Source organism: Thamnophis sirtalis, unplaced genomic scaffold (genome assembly GCF_051295495.1).
Source record: "Thamnophis sirtalis isolate CommonGarterSnake01/CBP01778 unplaced genomic scaffold, rThaSir2_p1.2 scaffold_5, whole genome shotgun sequence".
NCBI lineage: Eukaryota > Metazoa > Chordata > Lepidosauria > Squamata > Natricidae > Thamnophis > Thamnophis sirtalis.
Genome location: NW_028261385.1, coordinates 68,211,084 through 68,221,951, shown reverse-complemented (window position 1 = coordinate 68,221,951; position 10,868 = coordinate 68,211,084). Strand labels below are relative to the sequence as shown.

General features: G+C 39.4%; 1 protein-coding gene across 2 annotated transcripts in view; it reads right to left on the bottom strand.

Moving 5' to 3' along the window:
• Positions 1 to 2,178: 2,178 nt before the first annotated feature.
• The window catches only part of LOC106547971 (guanine nucleotide-binding protein subunit alpha-14), a 50,404-nt gene continuing 41,714 nt past the window's right edge, over positions 2,179 to 10,868 (bottom strand). For both annotated transcript variants that reach the window (XM_087715968.1, XM_087715966.1), the window contains exons 4-7: positions 9,414 to 9,542; positions 7,482 to 7,611; positions 4,405 to 4,558; positions 2,179 to 3,547 (exon numbers count right to left, since the gene is read on the bottom strand). In XM_087715968.1, coding sequence (XP_087572094.1) covers positions 3,363 to 3,547; positions 4,405 to 4,558; positions 7,482 to 7,611; positions 9,414 to 9,542 — 598 coding nt within the window. In that variant the 3' untranslated portion in view covers positions 2,179 to 3,362. The remainder of the gene's footprint in view (positions 3,548 to 4,404; positions 4,559 to 7,481; positions 7,612 to 9,413; positions 9,543 to 10,868) is intronic.

Here is a 10,868-nt window from a genome sequence, read left to right as displayed (position 1 = left end):
GTTTAAATAGAGAAATTCATTTATAGGTAGTCATTGAATTATGAACATAATTAAGCCTGGCAATTACAGTTGTAAATTATGAGAGTTCTAAAGTAAGACCCGTTTTTTAAAAAATCTTTTTCATGACAGTCATTAAGCAAACACCAGGATCGTTAAGTAAACACCATGGTCATTAACCAAACACCACAGTCATTAAGCAAATCCATTTTTTACTGTGGATTGTTTTTTGCTGGAAACTAGAAGTAAATGCTGGTTTCCAGCAAATAATCATGAATCGTGGTCACATAACTGCAGGATGCTGCAAACTGCCATAAGTGTGGCCATTTGCTTAGTACCAAAAATACAGTCAATGATTGTGGGGCAACACTGAAACTTTGAAACCTAGTTGTAAGTAGCTTTTGTGGAGTTTGTCAAAACTAAATTAAATTAAATTTAGTTAATTTTTAAAAAATGTATGAATTGTCAGCTCTTTATAAACATCATCATGGCGCAAATTTCATGGTCTTCTGTACACAGATATATTTATAGGTACTGGGAAGGTTTCTTTACTAGATTAAACAAAAATACTGAGGGAAAAATGTGTAAACTAAATTACATAATACAGTTGATGGGTCAATCTTTTTAATACACCATCCAATCATTTTTTGCTTTAAAAAAAAATTAACAGGGAGATGCAAGCAATTATATCAGAGGGTTTTTATCAAATGCCACTGCTATTATTCAAATAACTTGCATAAAAGCCTTTCACAATAAAGCTCTACCTTACTACCACCATCTCATAAGCAAATGTCTCTTAATTTCAACCATTCTCTTCCTCAACTAGCACAATAACATACCATATTTTTCGCTCCATAAGACACTCTAGACTATAAGATGCACATAGGTTTAGAGGAGGAAAGCAAGAAAAAAAGAACGTTCCTCTGCCTCCCAGCGTCTATCTGATATTCATCTGGCTAACATCTTTGCAGCAAACAGCCTGCCTCCTCCGTGTCTGCTGCCTCCACCCGGAATGCTGGAGCCTTCGCCTCCAAGCAGCTGATGAGCAATTGGATCTGCTTCCTGGAATACTGCTGATCAGCTGTTCCAGGTGGCTGTGATCACTGCCGCCATTCGCCACTGCTGCCTGTCCTCCATATTTACTCCATAAGACGCACAGACATTTCCACCCACTTTTGGGAGGGGGAAAAGTGCGTCTTATGGAGCGAAAAATATGGTATTTATGCATTGAGAAGAACCATGGATTCCCAGAGATTTGGGCATTGCTGATTTTCTGACATACCTTACACCTTTACCAAACAAACAGTAATTTGAGGACAGAGTTTGCTTTAAAAGAATGCCAAACTTGCAACATTACATGGTCTCCCAGCCACAATTGTCACCTAGTCATCCGCGAGCTGCACTGGCTGCCAATTGGTCTCCGGATGCAATTAAAGGTGTTGGTTATCACCTTTAAAGCCCTACAAGACTCAGGACCAGCGTATCTGCGAGACCGCCTACTGCCTCCCAACGGCCGATAAGATCCCACAGGGTGGGCCTCCTTTGGATGCCGTCAGCTGGACAGTGTCGGCTGGCGGGCCCCCGGAGGAGAGCCTTCTCTGTGGCTGCTCCGACCCTGTGGAACCAGCTACCCCCAGAGGTCCGGACCTTATCCACTCACATGGCCTTCGGAAAAGATGTTAAAACCTGGCTGTTCCGGCAGGCCTGGGGCTGTTGACCTTATTGTAAAGGTCCAGCCCCAATTAGAAATGTATGCGTGTTGGGAATTTTTAAATTATTCTTTTTTTTTTTTTTTTGCTTTTCTTTTTTTCTTTCTTTGTAAGCCACCCAGAGTCCTCCGGGATTGGGCGGCCTAGAAATTTAATAAATAAATAAATAAAAATAAAAGTTACAGCCACGCTCGATCGGCACTTTAGATGCCATACCAATTGAAGCAGCTCACCTGCCTTTCCTTGAACCGCCTCTGATTGCTGCCCAAATATTTGATCTCTCTTCCCTGCCTCATTCTCTTTGTATTGAGTGACTGAGATTGTGAAGCTTAAAAATAAGGATTGCTTTTATTGATCCAACTGTAGGCTGCTGTAGAGTAAGTGAGCTATAAAAGATTTTGAATAGGTAAAACATTTTTCTTAAAAGGGATCGAATGGAAAATCAAAGCATTATTCAAGTTCTAAACAAGGATTAGTTGATCATAGAAAGCCACTGTTTATTTAGCAAATTTGTATAGCTACTCATGTCACTGAGCACCATACAGTCAACAAATGATTAAAAACAAATATAACAATCATTTAAAAAATTAAACACAAATAGAAACAAAGATTGTGGGAATATCAATATTCTAAGTAGAGTGAGGCCATTTCGCAGACTCCCTATGGGTTCCTCAAGATTGTTGGAAAAACCATATTTTATTACAGGGTTTTCAGAAAGCTGGAATAGGAAAAGGCCAGCCTGACTTGGGCTCCAGAGGGCAGGAACCACAGCAGAAAAGACTGATATTTTGGTTCCCCTCAGGTGTAACTTCTTAGCAGATTGGCCCCATAATGCATCCCTCCTAACAGATAAATGTAATTGGGAATAGAGGGTCCCTCAAACAACTGCTTTTGGCTTGTTAACCTATTGATATTAATTCAAATAATATTAAAGCATCAAGGTTTTTCATAAAAGCACCTGTCAGTTGTAGCTGCCTGTCATTAAATGAGAAGATATGCAAACAGCCTCTTTAGTATCCATCGTTTAATTGCAAGTAAAATAAATACTCTGATGACGCTCAGTTCATGGTAACCTCATGCAAATTTCATAGGAACAGCATGTGAAGAAGACTCTATTAGTCCCTTCATCACACCAGTTCCAACTTTTTTTTAATCTATATTGAGAGGATTATATAATTCACACCCAAGTAATAATTAAGCTTGAGGCTACTTTGTTTTTGTTTTTTTGAGCCTAAAAAAACAGCAACCAACTGCTGCCACCTGTTAAGGCTGATTGTTCACTACAAGGAGAAAGGCACCATTAAAAACAGATTTAATAAATAATTGCTCAAAACTAAGTACCCCTCTTTCTGCTGAATAATAAGAGAACAATTAGTCTCAAACTCATTATTGTGGCCTCGCTAGGTTTAAATGCACATCTATTATAAATTATGAAAGGCAAAAGGATCTCTGTGATTATGACCAAAATGCTCACAAATCCCCTCCAAAAAATTAAAAGCAGAATATTCAAAATCTATTCCTTAAACACTTCTAAACTTATTTGAAGTTCCCTTCCATGTTCAGCAAGGACACAAACAATTGTTTAAAAATCTATTACACAGAATCTTTCGTAAGTAATAAATAAAATTGCAGTGTATGTAGCCAATTCCCTTTTATTCATGCCAGGTTGAATTCCTCTAGATTCGACTTAAGGATGGTCTCTTTAACAGCTGCAAACACAAATCGAATGTTCTCGGTGTCCGTGGCACACGTAAAGTGGGCATAGATGTCTTTGTCTGAATTCTGATCCTTATATAACTGCAGAATGAAGTCTCCAGCAGCTTTGACATCTTTTTTTGGTCCTGTTCAAAATCAAAACCAATAACTTAAGAAACCCAGATTGAGATCTTCAAATATGTTTTTATATTTATTAGTTGTTCAATACCTAAATTGTGTCTGACTCTTCACAGGGGAGAGGAGATGGTTCCTTGTGAGAGGCCAGCAAATACGTGCATGGTTGCCCACTGCTCACGTTAGTGGGTATATATGCACACACTCTCCTGCCGCTTTCATGGCCCGGTTCTGAATGGCTTACAGCACAGTGGTGGGCCATGGCCTGGGGGTTGGGTATCCTTGATCTAATTACCTTCTGCCATTCCCTTCTCCTTTTGCCTTGAATGTTTATTAGTGCAATCCAGTCCACTGTTTTCAAACATGCTGGATTGAACAGATGATGACTTTTTATTCTAGCATCAGTATCCATCTGTTAGGATTAGAATCTGATAATGTCTAACTTCAATTATAATAATACAAACTAAGTATTCCAAGTAATAGCATAGCAATAGCATTTACTGTTTCACAGTGCTTTACAGCCCTCTTAAGCAGTTTACAGAGTCGGCATATTGCCCCCAACAATCTGGGTCCTCATTTTACCGACCTCAGAAGGATGGAAGGCTGAGTCACCCTTGAGCCTGGTGAGATTTGAACTACCAAATTGCAGGCAGCCTTCAGAAGTAGCCTGCAGTACTTACTGCATTCTAACCTCTGCGCCACCACGGCTCTATAATATAAATTGTAATAAAATAACAAATTTTGATAGTATAGGAAACAACAGTGATGGCTGACAGATCTTACCAAAAGAGTGCCAATTGTATAAGCAAATAGAAGAAATTGTACCCCTGCATAACAGAGATAAGCCCTACTTAGAATAATTATTTACCTTGGAATTGTGGAAAATAGTTAATTAAATGAGAATGCATAATTTTCTCTTCTAAAATATCTTTTTTGTTTAAGAACAAGATGATTGAAGACTTCTGAAACCAAGGATAGGTAATTACTGTTTTGAATAAGGCCATGCTTTCTTCCAAACGATTCTACAAGAAAAGTATAAAAGAACAAAGAAGTGTTTTTAAATAGGTTATCTTCAAAAATTAAAGTACCTTTATTTAATTTTCAAAATGAAAGTACATTTTTTTTCATCCTGACATATACACAAAATGTAATTAATATGGGCAACTATATTAGCTATCCAGATAATGCCATAAACTCTATTACACATCTTAAAAAAGACATGTGGAGATGGGAAAACTTCACTGGCCTGTGGACAGAATGTTCCTGGGAACACTGGAACTTCCTCCCCACCACCTCGGGAACGCAACGATCTATTTCTTTTTGGGATGGTGCAACAGTGTTGGAGAAGTATATCTCCCAGAAGAGGAAATGCTTAATGCTGGCACATTTCCAGAAAACTACTGGACCACCTCCAGATGGTACAGTTGGCAAGAAAAGAAGAATTCTGTTCCAGGAATGGTGATGTTTGTGTATGACTAAGAGCATGGACTCCATATGAATCCATACGTAAAACTGCAATCAGACAAGAATTACTAAGATGAGCCCTGCTACAAAATTGAGTGCTGCATGATAGCAGACAACTTACTTATAAATGTTTATGATGAGTGTTTTACAGTTATTGTTACAGTTATCTCTGCTGGAGGATTTCAATGGACTGTAGGATTGTGATGCAGGTAGTCCTTGGTTAACGACCATTCGATAAGCATCTGTTCAAAGTCACCATTACGCTGTGGATGGTGGTTATGACCTTTCCCAATTTTCCTGTCATCCCAAGGCCACCATAGTTATGTAACTGCGACCTAGGCCCTTGGCAATCAGCTCACACTTATGATGGTTGCAGCATCCCAAGGTCACGTGATCCTGATTTGCAACTTTCCCTGCCAGTTTCTCACAAGCAAAGTCAATGGGGAGACTGGCAGGGAAGATTGTAAATTGCTCAGAATAGCTTCCCTCCACCTGCGCAATATGTCCCATCCTCTGCACGTATGACATGCCTTGTTGGCCACCCGTAAACCACCCCTGGACCTTCATGCATCCTCTGAGTCTTGCTATGTTCGGACACTCTCCCAATGCTTTAGACACCACCTCCAGCCTCACTGAGCTCACTTCATGCATCCCTAGCTACGAGTGCACTTTCCCCTACCTGTCAGCAGCCATCCCAAGTCTGTACCAGTTGTTCCCCCTTGCACACTTTCCCAAGCCTTGCTGCATTTGTGCCATATCTTCCCAGCAGCTCACTCTGACTCTCCCACCCAACAGCAGCCACCCCACTCTTTTTTGCACTCACCTCCCAAGCCACCCATGTGCCTTCCAGCGCATTTGCATACCCTTACGCACTCTCTCCCACCCAGTAACAGTCATTTACCTGTCTGCTGGCCTGCTTGCAATCTACTGGAGATTTGCACATTTCTGCTAACTTCCCTCTGACTTTGGTTGTTAGAAGCTGTGTAACAACCTACAATCTTCTCTTAACAATGGCCATGGGCACTACAGGGATTGCTATCATTAAGCAATGCAATCACATGACATTGTGCTTTATGATTCTATTGCTTAATGATGGAAATTCTGGTCCCAATTGCCCTTATAACTCAAAGTCTACCTATACAAAGTTCCTGGAGGCTGGCTCATAGAGGAATGCTTTGGGTGATGTAGATTGTGAGATCAGAAAACTCATTAGTAGGGAGGAATAGAGAGACTGAAGGAGGAGTTAGGAGATGCTCAAAGCCAATGTCAGTTGGCAAATGGAAGGTGTAGGCAGAAGACCTTTGACCAGCTCATGCTCGTGCACCAATTGCGGCCCTACCTGGAGCAGGCTGTGTTTCAGTAACTCGGGCCTTTATCACTTTGTACATGTGATTGTCTCTGAAGACACTTAGGAGCCTCTGGTAGTGTGGATGGAGTGTCCCATGTGTTAGCCAGCACAAGTGGCCAGAATAACATTATACATAATCGGTTTCCAAACAGCTTTTAGGTATAATTCAAAATTCCTGTTTTGACCTATGTATGCCTTTGACGCTTGGGTATATTCAGGACTGTATCCTCCAACCAGACTTGACCTATCTGACTCAATTCAAAAGCATTGCTCTTGAGGAACTGGTCCTTCTTTGGAACAGCCTCTCTACAGAGCTCAGATATGTCCCCTTGATTGTTCTTTGAAGATGCTAAAAATTATGCTCTTCCAGAGAACATCTGTTGATTGAGATGCCACTAGGTTTGATTTTTGTGGCTGATTAGAGGTAGTCCTCATTTAATGACCTGTCACTTAAAGATTATTCAAAGTTATAACAGACTCTGTTCCTCCCCAAGGATGGGATTACATACAAGTTACGATTGCTACATGTGCACAGACACACCATGGTCACACGATTGCATTTTGGGTGCTTGGCAACTAGCTTGCATTTACCACCAGCTGCAGCACCCCACAGTCATGTGATCATAATTTGCAATGTTTTTGCCAGTTTCCAGGCAAAAAATGCCCATTCTCAAAAATGGATTTACTTAGTGACTATGTAATTCGGTTAAGAACTGTGTGGTGAGTCATTTTACGGACTATTGTAAAAACAGTCATAAAATCAAATCAGGCGATGTGGTGACCCACCTAACAATCACAGTGGCTTTCAACCAAAATTCCACGCTCCATTGTGATCATTAAGTGAAGCTATTTATTGCCATTTATTTATTATTAATCATATATTAGTTTATTTTCAACCATGGATGTTCTATTAGTTTAGTTGAACATGAATATACCTCTGTCAGAAGTCCAAGCCAATTATATTGGTATAGGTTTCGTGTTAAGGGCATAGTTGGGCAGTTATGGCTCAAGTTCCTTTCCCCCCCAACTAGATAACTAGCACAAACGTCAGCCTTCCATGGTAACTTCTGTTAAGATGCACACATGAGTATTGAACAACTATTTATGACAGCAATTACTTTTCTTTTTCCTACCTCATTATGGGATTCTGCCAGGACTTGGTCATATTCACTCAGTGCAACTAAAAATATAATTGAGGTCACATTTTCAAAGCAGTGAATCCATTTCCTTCTTTCTGATCTTTGTCCACCAACATCTACTATTCTGTAAAAAGGAGCATAACTCACTAATCATCCTGTAAAGCACTTCGCCAAGCACCAACTTTGAGGCTGCACTTTGCTAGAACGATTTATTTCATACAATTGATTTTTACATTTTAGGTTTGGAAAAATTAACAGGTAAATTATGTTCCACTAAAATGATGATGGAAAAGTTATTTCAAGTTATCTGAGCTTTATGGGTACCAATTCTATTGTTTGATCAAATAATGTGTAACTTCATCCCATCTCTAAAACTCTTCCACAACACACATTCCTAGTGGCTGTGCACTACGAGTAAAAGACAAGTAGTGAAGATGCATAGTGCAAGAGTTGTTTTTCTAATGCATTGAATAAAATGAGTCCAAATGTGGAAGACACTGAAACCAGGCAGGAGCAGCTCTCAGCAAAACTCAGGAAAACAATTCCTATTGCTGCCCATGCTGTGGTGGGGGGGAGCGGGGAGAGCGCAAGCAAGGGATTGGAAGACTGGCTGGGAAACTATCATGGACTGTTGAAAAGGAAGTTCGTGTGATTGCAGCAAACCAGAAGTGCAGCAGCAGCCAATAGCACTAAATCAGGCATAACTTCCCTAAATTTCATTTCTCAAGAGTCATGGGTCTTCGATCTTGAACACATTCTGTCAGTCCAGCTGAGGTACCTTATTCAAAAATGGTTGCCCTATGATGCACCGTTTCACTCAGTTAAAGGTCACGACAACTACAGTTTTAGTAGTTTATAGATTAGGAAATCTGATGCGCAATGGCTCTGCAATTAAAGACACTGAGCTTGTCACTGGAGAGCTGGCAGGCCAGGTTCGAAATCCAAGCTCTGCACAATGAGGTGAGCTCCCCTTCCTTGCTCCAGCTCCTGCACACCTAGCAGTTTGAAAGCATGCAAATGCAAGTGGATTAAAAGATATCACTTCGCTGGGAAGGGAGTAGCTTTCTGTGCACCTTTGGCATATAGCCATACTGGTCACATGACCACGGAAATTATCTTTGGACAATGCTGGCTCCCTCAGCCAAGAAACTGAGATGAGTACCATTCCTTAGAGTCGGATACAACTGAAAGGGAAATCTTTACATTTAGATTACGAAATCATATATATATGTGACTCTGTGTGTGTGTGTTCCAATATAACTCTGGAACGCCTCGAGCAATTTCAACCAAATTTGGTACACAGATGACTTACTCTCTGGAAAAAAATACTAAGATACCCCTAACAACTCTCGGAGGGGTGTGTTCTGTTAAGATACAGCCTGTTGTGGCTTAAAATGCTGTACTGCCATAAAATGGCTTCTACTGTACAGTGCAGTGGAGTTGCCATTGTAATGGCTTCACAGTATTCTACAAGGGGGCTCCCTCTGGTAAGGGGGAAAATCCAACATTACAAATTACATTTGGTCCGGACATTTCCTATTTATAAATAAATACACGGACAACGCCGGGTTATCAGCTAATAGACTTATCAATTACAATAAGCACAGTTGAACAATGGAACCAATTACAGATGCTTCTTTTCACTGAATATGATCACGCAAAGGCAAATTAGCCTTTCCTCATGGACATTTTAATTTGGTCTTGATCTTCTAAATGATATTTTTAAAGTCTTGATTCTATTATTCTAAAATCTCTCTTTACAGATGGAAATGCATGTAGCATAATAGCAAAGGTAAAACAGGACTGGAGAGGATTTTTCTAGTTTTATGCATTTTCTTTAATTATCCATTTACTGAAAACAATTGGTGCAATTTTGAGCATATGGTAATCATGATGACTAAGAGAAGGCCTTCAGGATAGACTTACCGAAATGGAACCTTTTGTAGCACAAAAGGATATTCAATTATTCCAGTTGTTGGTATTCTCACTCTGAGGACATCTTGCTCATTTGGCACATATGACAGCACAGCAATACGTTCTAAATCTGAAAGGAAACTTCAAAATCAAAGTCACACATTTTAGTTCAGGCCGTCAGAAAGCATTTCACATGATTCAAGAGACTAAAAGTGATATTTCACATGAAAGCTAATATAGCAACAACAACAAAAGGTTTGAAAATGTATTCCGAATTAGGATGCTGTTGTGGAAATCTTACTTCTACTTGAAGATTGCAGAGAGTTGTAATGCTTCTTTATATCTGCCGCTGCCTTATATCCCTATATCCTCTGAAGCCTATATGTCTAAACCTGCTGGATTTCCGAAGAGCCCTAAAGATTTGACTTCTCCAGCTGGATCTGAGATAAAGTGATCTGTAACTCCAATTCTTGATTACTATTTCCCCATTACTGTTGTTCCCTGATGTCATCTGCCATATGTACATCTTGATATTACTTTATTTCTGTTTTTAAATTCAACTCCTTGTATACATTCAGTTGCTTTGGTGAGCAAAGTATGTAAGAAGACAATGATGATGGCTTCAAAGATCAAATATCCAATTATTCTACAGATAGCTAGATAATGTACAGGAAGTATTTGTAATATCCATTTAATAGAGAGGGACAATCTACTGGAAACATGTTTATATGCATATCCCTTATACAGAAAAGCATGCATTATATATTGATGACAGTCTTCTAAAACAACGTGATCAAAATTTGGCATTACAATTATATTTTCTGATAGCAATATTTCTTCTCTAATAAAGAAAAAAAAATCAAGCTTTTGGAAGACTTATCAAAATTGAGTGTAAACTCAATTGCTTCTGAAAATGACCCATATAAAAACATTTTGCAGACTATTCAAAAGAAGCTGGCTGAAGTTTTAACAATTAAAAAGGAAATACAACTGTAGAACTTAGAACTGTAAACTGTCCAGAATTATTGGGTTGAGATAGGTGGCTATAAAAAATTGAATGAATAAATAAATGCTTAACCAAGACAATTATAATATCTCTTTTCAGGGATTTACAAAACAGGCTTGTAAAAAAAAAAATCAAGCTTTTGGAAGACTTATCAAAATTGAGGGTAAACTCAATGCCCTCAAAACTCTGAAAAGAGACTTACAACCTTCAGCTTTGAGCCTCCAATGATGCCACTGGGTCAACAAGCCCACTGCAGTCCTCCAAGGCCTCCCCACAAAAAGGAAAGAAGGGAAGGGGAGAACAATTTCCAGTTCCCACCAGAGAAGCACCATATGACCCTGTCGTGCATTTGTTTCAACTATGTTTTATTAATTGTTCAAAATCATAAAAACTGAACCCGCACACTTCGTAAAATCTGTTCATTAACATTCCATACAACAAAGCGGTAATAAGCCATAATT